This window comes from Nerophis ophidion, linkage group LG18 (genome assembly GCF_033978795.1).
Source record: "Nerophis ophidion isolate RoL-2023_Sa linkage group LG18, RoL_Noph_v1.0, whole genome shotgun sequence".
Taxonomy (NCBI): Eukaryota; Metazoa; Chordata; class Actinopteri; order Syngnathiformes; family Syngnathidae; genus Nerophis; species Nerophis ophidion.
In genome coordinates this window covers 2621741-2649082 of record NC_084628.1, presented here as the reverse complement: position 1 = coordinate 2649082, position 27342 = coordinate 2621741, and the positions used below count along the sequence as shown (strand labels likewise).

Here is a 27342-nt window from a genome sequence, read left to right as displayed (position 1 = left end):
ATAAGCTGTGTCCCCCCGCAGAAAACAGACTCTTTGTTGTGACGACATGCTATGTGGGAAAATAACCCGGGGCCATAATGTGTCATGTCATATCTCCCGTCCAAAGGCAAAACCCAGTAACTCAATTTTGGTCAAAACTGAGCTGATAATAATTTTGGAGTTCCTAGGTGATATGCTTTACATTAGTGTATGCAATATTGTAATTTGTTCCGTAAGTAAGCAGGACCTAGCAACTACCACATAACCGCGTAGATACAACAGAAAAACCTAGTATCTCAAGGGACCAATCGGAGCTTTTTTGTCAGTCGCCTTATTGTCTTTAATGAGACATTTGCACGAATGGGGGCCGACGGTCAACCTGATTATGTGATATTATGGCACCAGGGGGTATTTGGAAGATTGGCCCGGGACGTTGCAAGCACCTTCATTAAATGTATTGTTCTTGATTCTTCCCCTTGCATACTCTTTTGGGCAGATAACTGTGGAGGTCAAAATAAAAACTGGACGCTGCCCAATGTGCAAACGCAGAATGGGGCCCACCCGAGATTGTGATAAAATATCTGGAGAAAGGGCACACGTTCATGAGAGCAGATTCAATCCATGGCTCAATCGGCAAGAAAATGAAAGCTCAAGAAAACATCTATACGTTTGATGACTTTGTACATCTTTGTAAGACAGCATCAAGATAGATTGGTTTCCCTTTGTTTTCTCAAAATCAGCTAGAAGTGAGTTACTAGGTTTTGCCTTTGGACGGGAGATATGTGGAGGTACAAACGGAGGATTCATTGTCAAAATTCCAGACTATTAATTGGGATGCGTCGCTTTGCGGTTAGAAACTTTATGTGGTCCTTCTCCAACAGTGAAGTATGAACTAAAACTTGTCTTAGGCATGCCAAACACATAAAAATCATCATAATATGCAATTAATCTTGTCCTGCCCTTTCCAGAGATAAGGTGTGTGTTTTGTAAACCATGTAAAGCAGACAATATTATGTTTAATGTCTGTCCTTGATGCAAAATGATTCAATGTTTTTGTGTAAATAACGCAAGTACGTAGCAAGACGATTATGTCTTGCATAAAGTCAAACGTAGCGCATTGAAAGATTACAGTTGGTACAAAATGCGGCTGCTAGACTTTTGACAAGAACAAGAAAGTTTGATCACATTACACCTGTACTGGCTCACCTGCACTGGCTTCCTGTGCGATCGACGTAATGCCCACCCCTGACCTAAACCATACTTGTAAACCCTCCCAATTTTTCCGGGAGACTCCAGAATTTCAGTGCTTCTTCCGAAAATCTCCCGAATTTCTCCCTATTTTCACCCGGACAACAATATTGGGGGCGTTCCTTGTTTTCGCAATCAAGACAATTTTAGCATCCTCTACAACCTGTCGTCACGTCCGCTTTTCCTACGTACATACAGCGTGTCGGCCAAGTCACATAATACGTGCCGCTTTTACAGACACACGTAAGTAAATGCAATGTATACTTGGTCAACAGCCATACAGGTCACACTGAGGGTGGCCGTATAAACAACTTTAACACTGTTACAAGTATGCGCTACACTGTGAACCCACACCAAACAAGAATGACAAACACATTTCGGGAGAACATTCGCACCGTAACATAGGGCTGGGCGATATTGCCTTTTTTTAATATCGCTATATTTTTAGGCCATATCGCAATGTACGATATATATTACGATATTTTGCCTTGCCCTTGAATGAACACTTGATGCATATAATGACAGCAGTATGATGATTCTAAGTGTCTACATTAAAACATTCTTCTTCATACTGCATTCATAAATGCTACTTTTAAACTTTCATGCAGAGAAAGTCAATTGTATTTGTCAAAACTATTAAGCAGTGGCACAAACATTCAAGTCATTTCCAAAACATAAAGTGCAAGATTGTCAGAGACAATTTAAGTGTCAAATAAAAATTAGCTGCATAATAGGAAATCAAATAGTATTTGTCCTTCACTGTGAGGTATGTTACTAAAGTTATGAAATTCTCTTCATTCTCTAGCGCAGTGGTTCTCAAATAGGGGTACGGGTACCCCTGGGGGTACTTGAAGGTAAGCCAAGGGGTACTTGAGATTTTTCAAAAAATATTATAAAAATAGCAACAATTCAAAAATCCTTTATAAATATATTTATTGAATAATACGTCAAGAAAATATGAATGTAAGTTCATAAAGTGTGAAAAGAAATACAACAATGCAATATTCAGTGTTGACAGCTAGATTTTTTGTGGACATGTTCCATAAATATTGATGTTAAATATTTCTTTTTTGTGAAGAAATGTTTAGAATGAAGTTGATGAATCCAAATGGATCTCTATTACAATCCCCAAAGAGGGCACTTTAAGTTGATGATTACTTCTATGTGTAGAAATCTTTATTTATACTTGAATCACATGTTCATTTTTAAACAAGTTTTTAGTTATTTTTATATCTTTTTTTCCAAATAGTTCAAGAAAGACCACTACAAATGAGCAATATTTTGCACTGTTCAATCAATCAATCAATCAATGTTTATTTGTACGTCCAAAATGCTGCTGCTAGAGTCCTGCCTAAAACCAGGAAATAGGACCATATTAGCCTTGGGTCACTGCACTTGCTTCCTGTTGCTTGGAGAACAGACTTTAAAACGGAGACAGTCTTTTGTACACTCCTTGTTTTAAGAACCACGTGAAACATCTCCAGTTCTGAAAACCTCAGGGAGTGGTCTCCTGCTGCTGCCTAGAGCCAGGACCAAACACATTTACAATAAGAAACATACGGTATGTTTAATGAATCCTAAGATTTTTTTGTTAAAATATAGCCAATAACTACAGTTTTTGTGGTCCTCTTTATTTAGAAAAGTACCGCAAAGTACTGAAATATTTTGGTACCGGTATCAAAATATCTGTATCGGGATAACACTACGACACCGTCAATCCCACTCATCATAAAAAAATGAAAAATCTACAGTTAATACATGTTATACAATTTAATAAATCAGAAACTGATGACATAGTGCTGTATTTTACTTCTTTATCTCTTTTTTTCAACCAAAAATGCTTTGCTCTGATTAGGGGGTACTTGAATAAAAAAGATGTTCACAGGGGGTACATCACTGAAAAAAGGTGGAGAACCACTGGTCTAGCGAGTGACTTTTCAAATGATGCTACATATTAGCAGTAATGCTACTTTATATAGCAACGCTTTTTCCCCCCACACTTGACAAATTACGGTTGTCTGTTCGACATATTCCCACTTGAAGCCGAACCACCGCCAGACTATGGAAACCCTGCTGTGTTTATTGGGAATTAAAAGGGGAACATGATCACCAAACCTATGTAAGCGTCAGTATATACCTTGATGTTGCAGAAAAAAGACCGTATGTCTTTTTAACCGATTTCCGAACTCTAAAAGGGTGAATTTGGCGATTGAAACGCCTTTCAATTGTTCGCAGTCGGAGCGATGACCTTTCACCCGTGACGTCACAACAGGAAGCGATCCGCCATTTTCTCAAACACATTACACACACCAAGTCAAATCAGTTCTGTTATTTCCGTTTTTACGACTGTTTTCCATATCTTGGAGACATCATGCCTCGTCGGTGTGTTGTCGGAGGGTGTAACAACACGAACAGGGACGGATTCAAGTTGACTTACGTGGAGTGTGCTAATCAGACATATCAATGGTCACGGCATGCTAATCAATGCTAACATGCTATTTAGGCTAGCTGTATGTACATATTTCATCATTATGCCTCATTTGTAGCTATATTTGCATCCAGCCTTTCCCTCCACCCACATTTAATACCAAACAAACACATACCAATCGACGGATTCAAGTTGCACCGCACCAGTGGTCAAAAGATGCGAAAGTCCCTCGCACACTTTACCGACGATAGCGATGCTACGACAAAGATGGCACAGAGATGTGTGGATATCCTGCGACACTCAAAGCAGATGCATTTCCAACGATAAAGTCAAAGAAATCCCAAAGGTGAGTTTTGTTGACGTTATTGACTTATGTGCTAATCAGACATATTTGGTCACGGCATGACTGCCAGCTAATCGAGGCTAACCTGCTATTTAGGCTAGCTGTATATACACATTGCATCATTATGCCTCATTTGTAGCTATATTTGCATCCAGCCTTTCCCTCCACCCACATTTAATGCCAAACAAACACATACCAATCGATTGATTCAAGTTGCACCAGTTGTCAAAATATGCAATCGTTAGAAGGCGATCGCCAAATTCATCCTCGTTGCCGCCGTCTGTCGTGATATGGCTCAATAGCTTCAGTTTCTTCTTCAATTTCGTTTTCGCTATCTGCCTCCACACTCCAACCATCCGTTTCAATACATGCGTAATCTGTTGAATCGCTTAAGCCGCTGAAATCAGAGTCTGAATCCGAGCTAAATGTCGCTATACCTTTCTTTTCTTTCCGCCATGTTTGTTTGTATTGGCATCACGCAGTGACGTCAGAGGAAAATGGACGGGGGGATATAGCGTGATGGGTAAAATTTTGAAAAAAAACTTTGAAAAATAAAATAAGCCACTGGGAACTAATTTTTATTGGTTTTAACCAGTCTGAAATTGTGATAATGTTCCCCTTTAAAGGGGAACATTATCACCAAACCTATGCAAGCGTCAATATATACCTTGATGTTGCAGAAAAAAGACCATTTATTTTTTCAACCGATTTCCGAACTCTAAATGGGTGAATTTTGGCAAATTAAACGCCTTTCTGTTTATCGGTCTTTTAGCGATGACGTCAGAATGTGACGTCACCGAGGTAACACACCCGCCATATTCATTTTCACATTACAAACACCGGGTCTCAGCTCTGTTATTTTCTGTTTTTTCGACTATTTTTTGGAACCTTGGAGACATCATGCCTCGTCGGTGTGTTGTCGGAGGGTGTAACAACACTAACAGGGAGGGATTCAAGTTGCACCACTGGCAAGAAATCTGCCGGCAGACCCCCATTGAATGTGCCAGAGTGTCTCCACATTTGACCGGCGGTGCTAAGACAGACATGGCACAGAGATGTATGGATAACCTGCAGATGCATTTGCAACCATTAAGTCAACGAAATCACAAAGGTGAGTTTTGTTGATCTTGTTGACTTATGTGCTAATCAGACATATTTGATCGCAGCATGACTGCCAGCTAATCGATGCTAACATGCTACGCTAATCGATGCTAACATGCTATGTACGCTAGCTGTATGTACATTTGAAACCAGATACCCACATTTAATGCGAAACAAACACTCACCAATCGACGGATTTAAGTTGCTCCAGTGTCACAAGATGCGAAAGTCCTGATCGTTTGGTCCGCACATTTTACCGGCGATGCTAATAAGGCAGCCACGCTATGGGCCACTTCATTAGGTACACACAATCCGAGCTAATGTTGCTATATCTTGCTGTGGTAACCGCCATGTTGTTTGTATTGGCGGCCCTGTATGACGTCACAGGGAAATGGATAGTGGTTTCATGGATAGCAAATATGAGGCACTTTAAAGCTTTATTTAGGGATATTCCGGGACCGGTAAAATTTTGAAAAAAACTTCAAAAAATACAACAAGCCACTGGGAACTGATTTTCATTGTTTTTAACCCTTTTGAAAATGTGATAATGTTCCCCTTTAAGTCTTCCATCATTTGTTACCAGATCCGCACCTTCTTTCTCTCGTCCGGCTACGTTAGCAGCTAACGTAGCCCAGTATGCTACCTCTCTGCTCTGTGAGGGCGAACACGTATGTGACGTATGACGTGACAGTATGTGACGTATGTAAGAATGTGCGCCTGCTTGTCCGTGAAAAGAAAAGACAGGAAAGAGTGAGAAGAGCCTGAAGTGTACGCCCGCTGCTAAAAGCAACTGCGTGAGAACGTATCCTCGAATATTACGATATAGTCATTTTCTATATCGCACAGAGACAAACCTGCGATATATCGCATATATATCGCCCAGCCCTACCGTAACGCAACATAAACACAACAGATGAAATACCCAGAATATCTTGCAGCACTAACTCTTGCGGGACGCTACAATATACACCCCCGTTACCCCAAACCCCGCCCCACTTCAAACCCCCTCACCTCCATCTCCTGAATTCGGAGGTCTCAAGGTCGGCAAGTATGCCCTCAACAGTTTGTGCGAAATGTGAGCTTTGACTAGGCAAAATGCAAAAAAAAAAAACTTGATGCCTCGAGGCAGCACACATTCCTCAAATATATTTTGTAATCGAATTACTCGAGGAATGGTTTCAGCTGTAGTTCCATCCTTAGATCCTTCATAATAAATGCAGAACAGAAACGGAATTTGTCAAGAATGGGGAAAGGGCTGTGTGTCTCCCTCTTCTCTGGCTCAGACGTCCCACTCGGCCACAAGGCCGAGAAGAGTTAGAAACTGGAAAGGAAATCGCTGAATGACCTGGAATGATTGGATGGATAGGCCCTTTTGGAATAAATGACACACATAAAAAAAAAAATGGTCCAAAACGCTGGACGAGTGCCACATGGTTGTGTAATGATAATGATAATAAACACTGGTCTGCTTTGTCTAAACAAACTAACGGGACACAGATGCTTATGTAATTTTGCTGGAGCTGCCAACATTTTTGGGGGGAATTTTACTGTGCCAAACAGGTGAGCTTTGTGTTGTGCTAAAGATAAAATATGCCCTTGCGACACAGATTGTGTGCCCCTCTGACAGCGTCTTGATTCCTTTATAGCTCTTCCGGAGGGTCAACTATCTTCTAATAAGCTAGAGCAGGGGTGCCCATTACGTCTATCTCGGAGGGTGTGTCAGTCGATCTCAAGCCAGGCATTAAAAAATGTACATAAAAATGAGCAATCATCAATCATACCAAGACTTCACTTTGGTCAGTTGTTTGACATTCTCGCCACCCGAGGATCTTGTGAGGTGACGCTGGCTGCTGCGAGCTCATATTTAAGAAAAAAATCACTAACAGGGCGGACGCAGAGAAACACATTTTATTTCTAGAGACTCCGTACCTACTGTCAAAACTCTAAAGAGCGACTGCACACTTCCTGTCTTCACCATAAAAGACCTGTTTCATCCTGCCTGTGCTAACAAAATAAGAGTCTCAGAAAGCTAGCAAGCTACGGAGTTTGATGCCAATGTATTTCTCCCCCGCCCTCAGCGAGCGCTTTCTCACTTGCTTGCCCACCCGCACACTCACTGACGTCACTCACCTGCTGCCAGACATTAAAGGGCCACACACATATGCTACTCTCATAACAAAGTGTTTAAAAACCAGTATGCAAGTTGGACAAATGAGATGCCAAATCCAACCACTTTCATGTGGTATTGGACAGAAAGGAGGACTTTTTTTTTCTCCTCCATTTGAAAATGCGGACGTTATCAGCACCACTGTCTAATTCCAATCAATGCAAGTCATCAGAATCAGGTAATACACCAACTTATATTCTTGTCTTCATGAAAGAAAGGAATCTATGTGTGTTACACATGCTTGTATTATCATTAAACACCATTAACTTGTTAACAAAAATGTCTCTTTCATAAATAAATAAATATAAATTGGTAGATCTCCTCGACTTGGTCAATTGAAAAGTAGCTCGTGTGCCGTGGGAAATTATGCAACTTCACCTAAATTGGTCCAAAAAATATGTTTTGCGAATCAATAATCATAATAATGTGCCGTTGTCTGGTGCCTGTGCTGTGTAGAGCTTGGCAGGGTAATCCTGTAATACTCCATATCAGTAGGTAGTTCATTGCTTTGTAGAAGTCATAACGCGTCGAGGATGGTTTGTCATGATCCCAATATGCAGAGCACAGCGGGAGACAGCGTGCAGGTAAAAAAGGTATGTAACACTTAAACCAAACATTAACAAAAGGCACTGAAGCATAGGGGTGGCTATGTAAAACAAAAGTAAAACTGAACTGGCTACAAAGTAGGGCTGGGCGATATATCGATATACGCGATATATTGCAGGTTTGTCTCTGTGCGATATAGAAAATGACTATATCGTGATATTCGAGTATACGTTCTCACGCAGTTGCTTTTAGCTGCGGGCATTACACTACAGGCTCTACTCGCTCCTTCTTGTGTCTCCTTCTCACAGGGACAGTAAGCGCACCTTCTTACATACATCACATACGTATACGCCCTCACGGAGCAGAGACGTAGCAGCATGGGTAACGTTAGCTGTGATGCTAGCAGAGCCGTGCGAGTGGTAATACGAGAGAAAGAAGGTGCAAATGAAGGAAGAATTCATTCCCAAGAGAACCAGCAGGGGGTCCATCGTCTAGCGATGGTTCGGCTTCAATATGTCGAACAGACATCTGTACATTGTCAAGTTATGGGGCACAAGCGTCGCTACCAAATTATAGCATTACTGCTAATGTGTAGCATCATTTTGAAAAGTCACCTGCTAATAACTGTTTAATAAATACAGTTTTGGTCAATGACTTAGTTGTGATTTCCTTGTCTGCATGAAAGTTTAAAATGAGTATATATTAATGCAGTATGAAGAAGAATGTTTTAATGTAGACACAGAATCATCATACTGCTGTGATTATATGTATCAAGTGTTCATTCAAGGCTAAGGCAAAATATCGAAATATATATCGTGTATCGCGATATGGCCTAAAAATATAGAGATATTAAAAAAAGGCCATATCGCCCAGCCCTAAGGGTGTAACGGTACGGGTATTTGTATTGAACCGTTTTGGTACGGGGGTGTATCGAGCGAGTTTGTAAGCTAAAGTCTTAACAAGCTGCTCTGCTTTCTGCCTCTGTCTGAGCAGTGAGCACCCAGCATTGTCCCGCCCACCCAACCATCTGATTGGTTACATACAAAGCCAATCAGCAGTGCGTATTCAGAAAGCATGGAGTCAGTGCTCCGGCGTCGAGATGAGCAGATATGTGTCTAGCAGGTGAGCAGCTGACATCGTACACTCCCCAAATTATAAAAAACACTTTCCAGTCACAACTATTACAAACGTCACTATGAGCCCGTTGACCTTCTAGAACAGGGGTGCCCATTACGTCGATCGCGAGCTACCAGTCGACCGCGGGGGGTGTGTCAGTCGATCTCCAGCCAGGCTTTTAAAAAAAAGAGACCTAAAAATGAGTGATCATCAATCTTCACCAAGACGTCACTTAAATGACATTCACGGTACCGGAGGGTCTTGTGAGATGACGCTGGCTGCTGCAAGATCATTATTATGAAAATATGACCGAGAGGAAGGCGAGAAACACTTTTTATTTCAACAGACTCTCGCGCCGTACCTTCCGTCAAAACTCTAAAGGCCGACTGCACATTTCCTATCTTCACAATAAAAGCCCTGCTTCATGCTGCCTGCGCTAACTAAATACAGAGTCTGGGAAAACTGGCGTGCACAAGCGATCCCTCAGAAAGCTGGCGTGCACATCACTTGTGCACGCCAGCTTTCTGAGACTCTTATTTTGTTAGCGCAGGCAGCATGAAGCAGGGCTTTTATTGTGACGATAGGAAATGTGCAGTCGGCCTTTAGAGTTTTGACGAAAGTCTGTTGAAATAAAAAGTGTTTCTGGCCTTCCTCTGTCATTTTTTCATAATAATGAACTGGCAGCAGCCAGCGTCATCTCACAAGACCCTCGGGTGCCGTGAATGTCAATCAAGCAAGCTACGGAATTTGCCGCCAATGTTTTTCTTGTAAAGTGTATGGAAGCTGGATGAATTAGATGCCAAAAACCAACCACTTTCATGTGGTATTGTACAGAAAGGACAACTTTTTTTCTCCTCCATTTGAAAATGTGGGCGTTATCATCATTACTGTCTGATTCCAATCAATGCAAGTCATCAGAATCAGGTAATACACCAACTTATATTCTTGTCTTTGTGAAAGAAAGACATCTATATGTGTTACACATGCTTGTATTATCATTAAACACATTTAACTTGTTTACAAAAATGTCTCTTTCATAAATAAATAAATATAAATGATATATATAAATGAGGTAGATCCCCTCGAGTTGGTCAATTGAAAAGTAGCTCGCCTGCAGAAAAAGTGTGGGCACCCCTGTTCTAGAAACTTAAACTGTGTCTCAGGTAAAGGCTATGTAGCTTTTAGCGTTACGTTAGCTCATTTGCTGTGTGTGTGTGCGCATGTGTGTGTGTATAATAAAAGTCAACTACAGGCTTCCCAAATACTGTAATAAATTAAGCATGCTGAGTTGACTTGAAACTGTTTAATGTTGCACTTTTTATATGTAAAAGAAAGGTTTTGTCATTTTATTTAATCAAAGCAACAACTTGAGGCAGTTTAATGTGGATTAACGTGGGTAGAATTATTACAATGTTCCCAATGTTAAAAGGATAAAGCCATTGTTTACAAATCTGGTAAATAAATAACCAAAAAATTTATATTTTGTTGTTTTCTTACTGTACCGAAAATGAACCGAACTGTGACCTCTAAACCGAGGTACTTACCGAACCGAAATTTTTGTGTACCGTTACACCCCTACCCAGCCCTAATACAAAGTCAACAAAAACAGAATGCTGGACGACAGCAAAAACTTACAGCGTGTGGAGCAAAGACAGCGTCCACAAAGCACATCCGTACATGACATGACAATCAACAATGTCCCCACAAAGAAGGATAGCGTAAGCACAACTTAAATAGTCTTGATTGCGAAAACAAAGCAATAGCACTCAAAGGAAGGCATGAAGCTGCTACAGGAGAACACCAGCAAAACAGGAAGTCACCAAAATAACAGCGCAAGACAGGAACTAAAAGCACTACACACAGAAAACAACAACAAACTCAAAAAAAGGCACGACAACCTGGCGGAGTTTCATTTTTTATCCTTTTTGCTGGTGGTGTCCCTCCGTATTTTTTTTATTTGAAAAAAAATGTGCCTTGGCTCAAAACGGATTGAAAAACACTGGACTAAAAACAAAGGCGACTGAACGGCGTTATTGTTGTTGGAGCTAGAACTAATCATTTCATTCTTGGGATGAGAACTTTAGTTCCTGGTTTTAATAAAGAGCATGTTACATGTTGAGGTTAAACATTATACATCCACACAAAGGCAGTGCAAGTTTTTGTCCTAAGCTACTGCTTTTTCCAACATCATGGTTTCATCAGTGAACTCCTCACCAACCTGCTAAACTCAATACAATGTCCCCAAAACATATGTAAGTTCTCTTTGTATGCATCTCATTGACTATTGTGGCCGCTACGTTCACTGAAATAACAAAATGCTTCATTGGTGCTGCATTTCTGCTACGAGTAGTCGGTTTTGGTATATGTCGCCCTAAGATTCTAGACCAGGGGTAGGGAACCTATGGCTCTCGAGCCAGATGTGGCTCTTTTGATGACTGCATCTGGCATTATCATCACTGAAAATGTAACGTAATATCGCTAAAATGTGTTCCATTTTGTCCACTAGCGACGCTGAGATCATTATTCATGCGTTCGTTGAGTCTCGATTACTTTAACGTATTATACTCGGGTCGCCCTATGTCTAGCATTAAAAGATAACAAATGCGGCTGCTAGACTTTTGACAAGAACAAGAAAGTTTGATCACATTACGCCTGTACTGTATATACCTTTATATACATATATACATACATATATACCTATACTGTATATACCTTTATATACATATATACATACCTGTACTGTATATACCTTTATATACATATATACATACATATATACCTATACTGTATATACCTTTATATACATATATACATACATATATACCTGTACTGGCTCACCTGCACTGGCTTCCTGTGCACTTAAGATGTGACTTTAAGGTTTTACTACTTACGTATAAAATACTACACGGTCTAGCTCCATCCTATCTTGCCGATTGTATTGTACCATATGTCCCGGCAAGAAATCTGCCTTCAAAGGACTCCGGCTTATTAGTGATTCCCAAAGCCCAAAAAAAGTCTGCGGGCTATAGAGGGTTTTCCGTTCGGGCTCCAGTACTCTGGAATGCCCGCCCGGTAACAGTTCCAGATGCCACCTCAGTAGAAGCATTTAAGTCTCACCTTAAAACTCATTTGTATACTCTAGCCTTTAAATAGATCCCCCTCACAAGTTATTCTCTCCTCTTCCCTCAGGCAGGAGACTACGGTCCATCCAGACCCACACCTCCCGCCACCTGAACAGTTTTTCCCCCTCGGCCATCAGACACGTGAACAATACCAAGATCTGTTAGCTGAATTACAGCTCATGTTATTCTATTCTGTGTTATATGTTTTTATGTTGCACGATTGCGCCAGGTAATATTCCTAGTTTGTGAACCCGTTCTCAAACAATGGCAATAAAAACTTTTCTGATTCTGATTCTCTTAGACCAGTTGATCTGCCGTTTCTCTTCTGCTCTGCCCCCGTCGGTGGCAACGGATGAAGTGCTGGCTGTGGACTGGACTCTGACTATTAAGTTAGATCCACTATGGACTGGACTCTCACTGATATGCTAGATCCACTATGGACTGTTAGATCCTCTATGGACTGGACTCTCACTGATATGCTAGATCCACTATGGACTGTTAGATCCACTATGGACTGGACTCTCACTATTATGTTAGAACCATTATGGACTGGACTTTCACTATTATGCGAGATCCACCATGGACTGGACTCTCACAATATTATGTTAGATCCACTATAGACTGGACTCTCACTATTATTCTAGATCCACTATGGACTGGACTCTCACACTATTATGTTAGATCCACTATGGACTGGACTCTCTCACTATTATGTTAGATCCACTATGGACTGGACTCTCTCACTATTATGTTAGATACATTATGGACTAGACTCTCACTATTATGTTGGATCCATTATGGACTGGACTCTCACTATTATGTTGGATCCATTATGGACTGGACTCTCACTATTATGTTGGATCCACTATGGACTGGACTCACAATGTTATGAGAGATCCACTATAGACTGGACTCTCACTATTATGCTAGATCCACTATGGACTGGACTCTCACTATTATGCTAGATCCACTATGGACTGGTCTCTCACTATTATGTTAGATCCACGATGGACTGGACTCTCACAATATTATGAGAGATCCACTATAGACCGGACTCTCACTATTATGTTAGATCCACTATGGACTGGACTCTCACAATATTATGCTAGATCCACTCGACGTCCATTGCACCGGTCGCCCAGGGGAGGTGGGTCCCCACATCTGCGGTCCTCTCCAAGGTTTCCCATTGGGTTGAGTTTTTCCTTGCGCTGATGTGGGATCTGAACCGAGGATGTCGTCGTGGCTTGTGCAGCCCTTTGAGACACTTGTAATTTAGGGCTATACAAATAAACATTGATTGATTGATCGATTGAATTTATTAGATAGTTTACTAACATTATTATCATTGAAAATGTAATGTAAAATTATATAACATGCATGCAAAGAACTCAGAAAACATTTCCCATTTGGCAACTCTATCCTAAACCTAGCCCTCAGGTAACAAATATACTTCCGGTGTTGTCACCTCTGTTTAAAATCTGTCTAGTCAAAAATATACCTTCTTGCTGGTTACTAGTTAATACACAAGAACTATAACTGGTTCGGAACTAACAGTCTTCAGATTGCAATCATCCAAATACGATTAGACAGCCGTCAACATTGTGGCTCCGAGAGCCATCGGAAGCAACAACATGCTAGCTACCTAGTTAGCCAACTAGCTACCTGGTAAGCTAACTGTCAGAATAATTGTATCTAAGTTATCACATAACTTTGTGTTTGAATGAGTTCCTGGCGAGCAGACAAAAGCTGTCTTTGATCCTACCAGGAAGAAGCCTTGTAAAACTCCACTGTGTAGGATGGGAAGCAACATGAAGGTGTTCTGTTTCTTTGATGTATTGTAATCCACAGAAAGATTTTGTCTTGACCCGAGAACTACAAAGCGGAGAGAAAGTAGGACCTGCCCAGTTCCAGGCACCTCTTCTTTGAACTGTTTTACGACCTCTTCTTTGAACTCTTTTACACCTTTTCTTTGAACTGTTTTTAATCAAAGGCGATGGCTGTTTACGACCCCCGCCCCAAACAGCTGTTGCCATGTTATCAGGGAAAGTCCTAATAAAAGAGGAGGCGTACAACCTTTCGTCAGAGCGTGTTGGAGACTTAAATGTGTACAGCCCAGACGTTTCTCCTCAATTGAGCCAAATTGAATTCCGTCTGTTTAATTCCTTGCGTCTTGTCTTGTTTAATAGATGTCATCAGTGTTTAAACCTGACACTAACTAGCAAGTTTGTTTCAGTGCTCTTGATTGTCTCCCCGTCCTGCAACTCAGTGCAGCGTTTAGGCCAGAAGAACAGAAAATACCCGCAGCTAAGGCAAATGTTAAAAGTTTTATTAATATTTCATTGAAAAAAAACGCGGAAGTTATATTTTGACACAAAAATGTATGTTTAAAAAGGATGATTTCTGCGTTTACGCGAACATTTCACATCCCTGTATACAGTGCAACGTCCAACAGTCTTTTCTTGGATGTTGATCAGCTATCAATTTGTTGAGAACATAACATACAAATGAGTTACTTTCTCTATAGTAGAGCGACTGCTCACCTGGTAGAGCTTAATGATGTGCGGATGGTCCAGCATCTTCATGATCTGAACTTCTCTGTAGATCTTCTCCAGGTTGACTGCATCCAACTGGGTCTTGTCGATGATCTTGATGGCCACCTGCAAAGCGATCATATATAAGTTAGTCACAGTAATCAGTATTAATTAAATCAAAGGATACAACTGGGTTGGGAGTAGGGCTGGGCGATAAGGCCTTTTATTAATATCTCGATATTTTTAGGCATATCGCGATACACGATATATATCTCGATATTTTGCCTTAGCCTTGAATGAACACTTGATGCATATAATCACAGCAGTATGATGATTCTATGTGTCTACATTAAAACATTCTTCTTCATACTGCATTAATATATGCTACTTTTAAACTTTCATGCAGAGAGGGAAATCACAACTAAGTCATTTGACGAAAACTGTATTTACTAAACAGTTATTAAGCAGTGGCACAAACATTCATGTCATTTCCAAAACAGAAAGTGCAAGATTGTCAGAGACATTTTAAAACAAGCTATGATTGCACTTTTGTGCATGATGTCACTAAGATGGCATATCAAAACAACACTCATCAAAGTGCCCTTTTTGTACAGAACTAGTTTAAAACAAATAAAGTGCACTTTTGTGCACGATTTCACACAAGATATTTCAATAACTGTCAAATGAAAATGAGCTGCATAACAGGAAATCAAATAGTGTATGTCCTTCACTATGTGGTAGGTTACTGCGGACGTTATCTCCTTCTGTTGTTGATTTTTGTTTCATACGGTGTTGAATTGGAAATGGTTGCTTCAGCATTTTGTTGGTGTGGCACCGAACGGAGATGTTGACATGCGGAGATTCACACACTCTTAATTCTCTGGTGGGTGACTTTTCCCAAATCATGCTATCACAGTATGCGCTTTTGCCGCATACTTAACATATTACGGTTGTCTGTTCAAAATCTTCCCGCTTGAAGCCAAACCACCGCCAGACGATGGACCCCCTGCAGTTTTTATTGGTAAATCAGTGTTTCCCACAGGTCAGGCATCTATTTGTGGTGGTGTGGTTGGGTGGGGGGGGGGGGGGGGGGGGGGGCGTTTGGGGTGGAGGCGGCGGCGATGACCAAGAAGAACGCGGAGTTGGAATATAATTACAACACTTTATGTACATATTTATATAATATTTACATATTTATATAATATGGAACTACAAGCTCCATTCACAGTCCCATTGCTTTTATGAGCAGTCAAGCGAGTCAAAAGCCGAAACATTTTTTTTTTGAATAAATGAATGTGTGGGAAACCCTGGAATTAATTATTCTTCCTTCATTTGTTACCAGATTCGCACCTTCTCTCTCTCGTATTACCACCCGCACCGCACCGTTAGCAACAATGCTAACTTTACCCATGCCGCTACCTCTCTGCTCCGCGAGGGCGTAAGACGTTGCACGCGTGACAGTATGTGACGAGGATCCTTCAACGTCTGTACAAAGATGTTGAGTCGGTGGTGGCTGGCGCTTTCTTGTACGCCGTGGCTTGCTGGGGCAGCGGGCTGAGAGTGAGGGACGCACACAGACTGGACAAGTTGGTAGAGAAGGCCAGTAACGTGGTGGGAGTGGAGCTGGACTCTCTGGCGGTGGTGTCAGAGAGGAGAAGTCTAGCAAAACTCCTAGTCATTATGGACAACACCTCACACCCACTACACTCGGACCTTGCGGAGAAAATGAGCACGTTCAGTGGAAGGCTCAGACTCCCAAAATGCAACACGGAACGACACAGGAGGTCCTTCACACCGACAGCCATCAGACTGTATAATGCATATGTTCCTTGACTGCACTTAAATGTAGAACGTATTTATACTATTCATATAGTATCAATCAATCAATCAATGTTTACTTATATAGCCCTAAATCACTAGTGTCTCAAAGGGCTGCACAAACCACTATGACATCCTCGGTAGGCCCACACCCAGTGGGACGTCGGTGACAATGATGACTATGAGAACCTTGGAGAGGAGGAAAGCAATGGATGTCGAGCGGGTCTAACATGATACTGTGAAAGTTCAATCCATAATGGATCCAACACAGTCGCAAGAGTCCAGTCCAAAGCAGATCCAACACAGCAGCGAGAGTCCCGTTCACAGCGGAGCCAGCAGGAAACCATCCCAAGCGGAGGCGGATCAGCAGCGCAGAGATGTCCCCAGCCGATACACAGGCAAGCAGTACATGGCCACCGGATCGGATCGGACCGGACCCCCTCCACAAGGGAGAGTGGGACATAGGAGAAAAAGAAAAGAAACGGCAGATCAACTGGTCTAAAAAGGGAGTCTATTTAAAGGCTAGAGTATACAAATGAGTTTTAAGGTGAGACTTAAATGCTTCTACTGAGGTGGCATCTCGAACTGTTACCGGGAGGGTATTCCAGAGTACTGGAGCCCGAAATGAAAACGCTCTATAGCCCGCAGACTTTTTTTGGGCTTTGGGAATCACTAATAAGCCGGAGTCCTTTGAAGGCAGATTTCTTGCCGGGACATATGGTACAATACAATCGGCAAGATAGGATGGAGCTAGACCGTGTAGTATTTTATACGTAAGTAGTAAAACCTTAAAGTCACATCTTAAGTGCACAGGAAGCCAGTGCAGGTGAGCCAGTACAGGTATATATGTATGTATATATGTATATAAAGGTATATACAGTACAGGTGTAATGTGATCAAACTTTCTTGTTCTTGTCAAAAGTCTAGCAGCCGCATTTTGTACCAACTGTAATCTTTTAATGCTAGACATGGGGAGACCCGAAAATAATACGTTACAGTAATCGAGACGAGACGTAACAAACGCATGGATAATGATCTCAGCGTCTAGTGGACAGAATGGAGCGAATTTTAGCGATATTACGGAGATGAAAGAAGGCCGTTTTAGTAACGCTTTTAATGTGTGACTCAAAAGAGAGAGTTGGGTCGAAGATAATACCCAGATTCTTTACCGTGTCGCCTTGTTTAATTGTTTGGTTGTCAAATGTTAGAGTTGTATCATTAAATAGAGGTCGGTATCTAGCAGGACCGATAATCAGCATTTCCGTTTTTTTGGTCCCAACTAGAGGTGGGGGAAAATCGATTGTAAAATTGATTAGATTCATAATTGATTATGTACTTTATTGTAAAAAAAAAAAAAAAAAGTAAGGCAGGCAGTTCTAAAATAAATATATATATATGTTATATAATATTTAATATTATTATTGTCTATTGTGAGCGAACTGTGGTGCTGAATTTCCCCCAGGGATCAATAAAGTACTTTCTATTCTATTCTATTCTAAGAAGGTGCGCTTGTTTTATGTTTCTGTGAGAAAGAGAGACAAGAAAGAGTGGGAAACGCATGCAATGTAATGCTCGCAGCTAAAAGCAACTGCGTGAGAACATATATTTGAATATCACAATATAGTCATTTTCTATATCGCACAGAGAAAAACCCGCGATATATATCGAGTATATTTGATTTATCGCCCAGCATAAGTTGGGAATAGAGGTGGGAATCTTTGGGCGCCTCACGATTCAATTACGATTCAGGATCTATGATTTTATTAAAAAATGCATTATTGGTGCATCTTTAAATTAATGTATGTATTTTGATGCAGTTTTACATTTATTTTCGTTTCACTAAATAAGCTTTCATCACTTGTAACTTTTAAAAACAGTGCATTTGTAATAACAGTTGAATTAGCTCCCATTACAGTTATTAAATTAATAGAAATGTGTGCAAAACTAGAACACAAGTGCCCTAAAATCAAAGGAACTGGTTCGATCTCTTGATAAAATGTCTCACTGCGGTCAGCCACATTTTAGAACTGCCTGCCTTACTTTTTTTTTTTTTTTTTTTACAATAAATTACATAATTATGAATCTAATCAATTTTACAATCGATTTTCCTCCACCTCTAGTTGGGAGCAGATTTTGATGATAGCTCCCAAAAACAAAAAGTGTCCAGCGAAGATGAAATATCAGTCATACATTAAGCAAGAGCACACATGCTCAGCTGGAAGTACAGCACACAAACACCCGCACAAAAAACAAGGACACGTGTGGTTTCCACGTCTCCACTTCAGACGGCCTCATGAACATCATTTTGTCAACGTGATCCCCAGGAGTAAAGAACAGTAGAGAGCCCCGTGCCCCTCTCAGCAATCCCTTGCGCGGGAAGCTGAAAGAAACACCACTGTTTTGAGAAAACACACAAGCCACTGTGCTTGGGTGTGCTCGTGGCCCCCACCACAGCACAAACACTCTTGTCGGGTTAAGGAAAATGATTCGCGTGAACTACAAACCCCGTTTCCATAGGAGTTGGGAAATTGTGTTAGATATAAATATAAACACTCAGAGAGTATGGGGTATCGGACTGTCTTATTGTGGCGGTCCACTCCCTGTATGATCAGTGTCAGAACATAGTCCACTCCCTGTATGATCAGTGTCAGAACATAGTCCACTCCCTGTATGATCAGTATCAGAACATAGTCCGCTCCCTGTATGATCAGTGTCAGAACTTGGTCCGCATTGCCGGCAGTAAGTCGGACACGTTTCCAGTGAGGGTTGGACTCCGCCAAGGCTGTCCTTTGTCACCCATTCTGTTCATAACTTTTATGGACAGAATTTCTAGGCACAGTCAAGGCGTTGAGGGGTTCCGGTTTGGTGACTGCAGGATTCGGTCTCTGCTTTTTGCAGATGTTGTGGTCCTGATGGCTTCATCTGACCGGGATCTTCAGCTCTCACTGGATCGGTTCGGTGAAGCGACCGGAATGAGAATCAGCACCTCCAAGTCCGAGTCCATGGTTCTCGCCCGGAAAAGGGTGGAATGCCATCTCCGGGTTGGGGAGGAGACCCTGCCCCAAGTGGAGGAGTTCAAGTACCTAGGAGTCTTGTTCACGAGTGAGGGAAGAGTGGATCGTGAGATCGACAGGCAGATCGGTGCGGCGTCTTCAGTAATGTGGACGTTGTACCGATCCGTTGTGGTGAAGAAGGAGCTGAGCCGGAAGGCAAAGCTCTCAATTTACCGGTCGATCTACGTTCCCATCCTCACCTATGGTCATGAGCTTTGGGTCATGACCGAAAGGATAAGATCACGGGTACAAGCGGCCCAAATGAGTTTCCAGGTCTCTCCCTTAGAGATAGGGTGAGAAGCTCTGCCATCCGGGAGGAACTCAAAGTAAAGCCGCTGCTCCTCCACATCGAGAGGAGCCAGATGAGGTGGTTCGGGCATCTGGTCAGGATGCCACCCGAACGCCTCCCTAGGGAGGTGTTTAGGGCACGTCCAACCGGTAGGAGGCCACGGGGAAGACCCAGGACACGTTGGGAAGACTATGTCTCCCGGCTGGTCTGGGAACGCCTCGGGATCCCCCGGGAAGAGCTAGACGAAGTGGCTGGGGAGAGGAAAGTCTGGGTTTCCCTGCTTAGGCTGTTGCCCCCCGCGACCCGACCTCGGATAAGCGGAAGATGATGGATGGATGGATAAATAAAAACGGAATACAATGATTTGCAAATCCTTTTCAACCCATATTCAATGGAATGCACTACAAATACAAGATATTTGATTTTCAAACTCATAAACTTTATTTTTTTTTTGCCAATAATAATTAACTTAGAATTTCATGGCTGCAACACGTGCCAAAGTAGTTGGGAAAGGGCATGTTCACCACTGTATTACATTACCTTTTCTTTTAACAACAATCAATAAACGTTTGGGAACTGAGGAAACTAATTGTTGAAGCTTTGAAAGTGGAATTCTTTCCCATTCTTGTTTCATGTAGAGCTTCAGTCGTTCAACAGTCCGCTTCATAATGCGCCCCACATTTCCGATGGGAGACAGGTCTGGGTGGAGGGTGGAGAGTGTCCTTTTTTTTTTTTTTTGTCATGAAAAAGGGACGTTTTTGTCATGAAAAAGAGAGGTTTTTGTGGTTGGTGCACTAATTGTAAGTGTATATATTTTTTTAATGTTGATTTAATAAAAAATAAACATTTTTTTTATTTTTATTTTTTTTAATAAAAATGAATAAAAAATTATTCTGCGGCCCGTTGGTTGGAGACCACTGTTTTACACGGAACATTATTTCCACACTTCTATCAGCCCCGGACATCTTATATGTAATATAAATGTGTAAGGGGGTTGTATGGTGTGTGATCATTAAATATGTATTCTGATATATGTTCTTCACAGAAAATGAGCCAAAGTCAGTGAGTCTCAGTTTGAAAATCTAATTGTTGAATAAAAAATTAAAATGGATCCCCCAGACCTGAACACCACACAAGGTAGCGATGTGGCCTGGGTTTAACACATTATTCTTACATTCTAAGTAACAGCATGGTGGATTAACAGACTAAAAGTGTAATGATAATCCTCAAAATGCAGATTGAGCATACATGCCCCCCAAAATGTATATCCCGTCTTTATGCATAATTGCCAGTCAGTGGTTAAAGTTAGTGACTTTGCTGTTTTTTTTCTGGTTAAACTACATCTTCAGATGCTCATACAAACAGAACAGAAGAAATGGTTTTACAAAAACAAAGCGTCTTTGAATTTCAGCAAAACTGAAATAATGCTGTTCGGTAAGAGCAGAAGAGAAAGTCAAACATAAATACAAAAAGACAGAGTAGACAGTAGCTATGTGCACACGACAATTAATCAGATTAAAAGCCTAACTGGAATAAAACTGCTTCATGTAAATACGGCATTCAGAATGTTCTGACATGATCACACATGTTCAGATAAAAATGTGTGGTTTTATACAGAGTTATTCAAATTGGAGCCAATGTAAACACTTCTATTACTAAAATAAACACATTTTTGGGTGTAATAGGATGACAAAATAAACTGTAAATCTCATCAAAAAATATAAACATAAGGTAGCAAGAAATATTTCAATAGTGAGCAATAACGAGCAAAGCAAAATATGTTCTGGCCCCCAAATTGCTCCATTTTCTCAACTGTTGGCTAGTGTTACCATATCTGAGTTACTGTGTAAAAATATGGGGGAATAACTACAAAAGTATACTTCATTCACTAATTGGATTAGAAAATAGTACAGTTAAAACAGGGGTGCCCATTACGTCGATCGCGAGCTACCAGTCGACCGCGGGAGTGTGTCAGTCGATCTCCAGCCAGGCTTTTAAAAAAAAAAAAGAGACCTAAAAATGAGTGATCATCCATCTTCACCAAGACGTCACTTAAATGACATTCACGGTACCGGAGGGTCTTGTGAGATGACGCTGGCTGCTGCAAGATCATTATTATTAAAATATGACAGAGAGGAAGGCCAGAAACACTTTTTATTTCAACAGACTCTCGCGCCGTACCTTCCGTCAAAACTCTAAAGGCCGACTGCACATTTCCTATCTTCACAATAAAAGCCCTGCTTCATGCTGCCTGCGCTAACTAAATACAGAGTCTCGGAAAACTGGCGTGCACAAGCGATCCCTCAGAAAGCTGGCGTGCACATCACTTGTGCACGCCAGCTTTCTGAGACTCTTATTTTGTTAGCGCAGGCAGCATGAAGCAGGGCTTTTATTGTGAAGATAGGAAATGTGGAGTCGGCCTTTAGAGTTTTGACGGAAGGGACGGCGCGAAAGTCTGTTGAAATAAAAAGTGTTTCTCGCCTTCCTCTCTGTCATTTTTTCATAATAATGAACTGGCAGCAGCCAGCGTCATCTCACAAGACCCTCGGGTGCCGTGAATGTCAATCAAGCAAGCTACGGAATTTGCCGCCAATGTTTTTCTTGTAAAGTGTATGGAAGCTGGATGAATTAGATGCCAAAAACCAACCACTTTCATGTGGTATTGTACAGAAAGGACAACTTTTTTTCTCCTCCATTTGAAAATGTGGGCGTTATCATCATTACTGTCTGATTCCAATCAATGCAAGTCATCAGAATCAGGTAATACACCAACTTATATTCTTGTCTTTGTGAAAGAAAGACATCTATATGTGTTACACATGCTTGTATTATCATTAAACACATTTAACTTGTTTACAAAAATGTCTCTTTCATAAATAAATAAATATAAATGATATATATAAATGAGGTAGATCCCCTCCAGTTGGTCAATTGAAAAGTAGCTCGCCTGCAGAAAAAGTGTGGGCACTCCTGAGTTAGAACAACACATATTGTTGGATATAGAGAACACTTAAACCCTTGATTCAAAAATATGAAAATTCTATGATTTAGTGCATTTGCAAAAAGCTAAAATTATGCACAAAGGAAACCTGCTACACCCAGGGTTGTAAACTAATCCTCAACAAAAAAAGGAGAAATATAGACTCAGGGAAGAAGTAAACTTTAAACCTTTGTATGCACTTAAAACCTTTATCATATCAGTGTGTGAAATCAAATAGTGGAATGGATGAAGCAAATAAGTCAAACAGTGTACTGATATCATTTTGAAGAAACTGCTCAAACTCAAAATGTTAAAGTACAAAGGAGAACAAAAGTGGTAAACATTTTTACTAGAGATGTCCGACAATATCGGCCGATCAATGCTTTAAAATGTAATATCGGAAATTATCGGTATCGGTTTTAAAAAGTAAAATATATGACTTTTTAAATCCCCGCTGTGTACTCGGACATAGGGAGAAGTACAGAGCACAAATAAACCGGCACTGCCTTTGTGTGCCGGCCCATTCACAAAATATGTACGGCTTTTCACTCACTCAAGTGAATGCATCGCATACTTGGTCAACAGCCATACAGGTCACACTGAGGGTGGCCGTATAAACAACTAACACTGTTACTTATATGCGCCACACAGCGGACCCACACCAAACAAGAATGACAAACATTTCGAGAGAACATCCGCACCGTAACACAACAGAACAAATACCAGGTACCTCCTTGCTGCACTAACTCTTCCGGGACGCTATATGTTTTTCTCTAACTTGAGTTAAATTATTTTGGGAAACCTTGGTACATTGTTTAATGCATCCAGCGGGGCATCACAACAAAACTAGGCATAATAATGTGTTAATTCCACGACTGTATATATCGGTATCGGTTGATATCGGAATCTGTAATTAAGAGTTGGATAACATCAGGTAATCGGCAAAAAGCCATTATCGGACATCTTTAATTTTTACCCTCTTAGTCCTCTCATATGTGAATAAAAACTTACTTAGCTACCCGTATTTATTTATGAGAACCGTTGTATTTATTGTCTGTTATTTAAATTGTGAAACAAATTGAAAAAAGGAAGCGGACAAACGTTTTGGTAATTGCTTTGAAGTAGGATTATTAAAAAAGTTCTGCTTTTTCCTCCACCTTTCGGACAAGTCATGAGTAAATGGAAAATTTGTGAAATTAGTAATGTATGAATTGTAACTGTATGGATGTGTGAAATAAACTTAAAATCTTTCCAACCAGCCCCCGATTGTCTCTGTGTGCAAAGTATACTGATGTTAAGAACCCGTGGGGACAGTGGGTAATACTAAACCACACCTTTTCCCCCGGTCATGCACTGCTTCACTAACTTGCAAAAATAAGTAGAATAGAGTATGTTTCTCCACTCCACAAGAAGCACCTGCTACTCATTGTCGGTGAAATGTTTCTATTTTGCCATCTTGTTCATTATCTTTTGTGTTTTCTGACCCAGACTCTGAGGACTATGGCTAATTTAAATATGATTTACATGATTTAAATTGGGGCATGGCCAGGGAGTGGCACAGCTACTCCAACATGCGCACTCAATTCTACGTTGACTGCAAGGTAAGAAAAAAAAATGTGCTTGGATTAATACGTGTCCACCATCTGAATTTTTTTATGGGTACGTTTTTCTGGATTTGAGCGTACATCATTTTTTGTAGGAAATCTTAATCTAAATTTTAAAGGGGTTGAAATAAGATTGTTTTTCTAAATTTAAAACACTTGTGGTCTACACAAATGATAATGTATTTAATATATACATACATATATATATATATATGTATATGCATGCAAACATACATTCATGCATACATACATACACAAACCCCGTTTCCATAGGAGTTGGGAAATTGTGTTAGATGTAAATATAAACGGAATACAAAGATTTGCAAATCCTTTTCAAGCCATATTCAGTTGAATGCACTACAAAGACAACATATTTGATATTCAAACTCATAAACTTTTTTTTTTGTGTAAATAATAGTTAACTTAGAATTTCATGGCTGCAACACGTGCCAAAGTAGTTGGGAAAGGGCATGTTCACCACTGTGTTACATCACCTTTTCTTTTAACAACACTCAATAAACGTTTGGGAACTGAGGAAACTAATTGTTGAAGCATTGAAAGTGGAATTCTTTCCCGTTCTTGTTTTATGTAGAGCTTCAGTCGTTCAACAGTCCGCTTCATAATGCGCCCCACATTTTCGATGGGAGACAGGTCTGGACTGCAGGCGGGCCAGGAAAGTACCCAAACTCTTTTTTACGAAGCCACGCTATTGTAACACGTTCTGAATGTGGCTTGGCATTGTCTTGCTGAAATAAGCAGGGGCGTCCATGCCTTGGGCAGTAATGCACCCCTATACCATCACAGATGCTGGCTTTTGAGATTTGCGTCGATAACAGTCTAAAGTTAATGATTATTTGCAAAATAAAAACATGTTTATCAGTTTGAACATCAAATATGTTGTCTGTGTAGCATATTCAACTGAATATGGGTTAAAAAGGATTTGCAAATCATTGTATTCTGTTTATATTTACATCTAACACAATTTCCCAACTCATATGGAAACGGGGTTTGTGTATATATATATATATATATATATATACACATATGTTTTTTGTTTTTTTTTTAAACATGGAGCTTATAATTATAGCTGATGTCCAGTATTCCTTTTCTGTTCCAAGAACGCATTTATTTCAGTTTGTCCTCTGTGCGACTGTGTTGCTATATTTGGGAAGTAGTTCTTGCTATTAATTGAATGCGCCAGCCGTGTCTTTTGTTGAGCGGTGCCAAGGTTTTGCCTGTAAGTATTGTACTTAACACACATCAGCTGATTGTAACCAGTATCTTAGTTGTATTTTTGATTATCAAATGTGGAGGTCCTTTTTTAAATAAAAGCCATGTTTACATATGGTTTGTTTACAATACAAGGTGCAATAAAATATGTTTTAATTAACAGTGTATAATCTTGATTAATATTTGTGATTTCAATATTGAAGAAAATAATCATGATTATTGTTTTGGCCATAACTGTGCAGTCCTACTTTGTTATGTTATTGTGCTTTTTCTTAATGAATTTCCTTTATTTACTCAGTATGTCAATAAAATGTTGAACTACTAATCCTTACAGTTTATTTGTTTTTTGTCCGACAGATGCTTTAAAACTATCAGGTGAAAATCAGTGCACAAAATTGTGATATTAATCACAATCGGATGATATGAAAAGCATTGATCTCTTTTTTTTTATTGCTGTATCGAGCTAGCACATTTTGATAAGTGGCACTGAATGCTTTCTATCAGTCATGCTTGCTTGTTGGCATTGAAAATTGCAATATTACTTAGAGGCAGTCTGATTTTCTTAATACGCGCGTTTGCCGGTCAACTAATTGAGCTGGTGACCAGTTTGCAACCGGGAACAAAGGTAGTGAAATCCAATACCCATCCGTCCATCCATTTCCTACCGCTTATTCCCTTTGGGGTCGCTGGTGCCTATCAGCTACAACGGAAGACAGATTGTGGATTTAACTGAATCTGTACCCTGTAGTACTGAAGGAATTTGATTGGTACTTATAAATAAGGCTGGGCGATATGGCCTTTTAGTAGTATCTCGATATTTTGAGACCATGTCACAATACATGATATACATCTCCATATTTTGCCTTAGCCTTGAATGAACACTTGATGCATATAATCACAGCAGTATGATGATTCTATGTGTCTACATTAAAACATGCTTCTTCATACTGCATTCATATATGCTACTTTTAAACTTTCATGCAGAGAGCGATATCACAACTAAGTCAATTAACCAAAACTGTATTTACTAAACAGTTATTAAGCAGTGGCACAAACATTCATGTCATTTCCAAAACAGAAAGTGCAAGATTGTCAGACATTTTAAAACAAGCTATGAGTGCAAATCAAATGACAAATCAAAACAACACTAAATTGAAGTTCCCCTTTTGTACAGAACGCCACTATAATAGTTTAAAACAAATGAAGTGCACTTCTGTGCATGATGTCACACAAGATATTTCAACAAGTGTCAAATAAAAATGAGCTGCATAATAGGAAATCAAATAGTGTATGTCCTTCTCTCTGTAGTAGGTTCCTGCGGACGTTATCTACTTCTGTTGTTGACTATTTTTTTCATACGGTGTTGATGTGGAAGTGGTTGCCTGGGCATTTTGTTGGTGTGGCACCGAACGGAGATGTTGAAATGCAGTTTCAAGCACTCTTCATTCTCTTGAGCAGGGGTCACCAACGTGGTGCCCGTGGGCACCAGGTAGCCCGTAAGGACCAGATGAGTCGCCCGCTGAACTGTTCTAAAAATAGCTCAAATAGCAGCACTTACCAGTGAGCTGCCTCTATTTTTTTAAATGTTATTTATTTACTAGCCAGCTGGTCTCGCTTTGCTTGACATTTTTAATTCTAAGAAAGACAAAACGCAAATAGAATTTGAAAATCCAAGAAAATATTTTAAAGACTTGGTCTTCACTTGTTTAAATAAATTCATTTATTTTTTTTTACTCTGCTTCTTATAACTTTCAGAAAGACAATTTTAGAGAAAAAATACAACCTTA

The 27342-nt window shown here is 40.3% G+C and overlaps 1 protein-coding gene across 4 annotated transcripts in view; it reads right to left on the bottom strand.

The window, feature by feature from the left end:
* The window catches only part of sik2b (salt-inducible kinase 2b), a 185277-nt gene that overhangs the window by 130906 nt on the left and 27029 nt on the right, over positions 1-27342 (bottom strand). For all 4 annotated transcript variants that reach the window (XR_009802706.1, XM_061878548.1, XM_061878547.1 and 1 more), the window contains exon 2: positions 14591-14707. Coding sequence is in view for 3 of the 4 variants with exons in the window: in XM_061878548.1 (XP_061734532.1) it covers positions 14591-14707 (117 nt within the window). In the remaining variant the exon portion in view is untranslated. The remainder of the gene's footprint in view (positions 1-14590; positions 14708-27342) is intronic.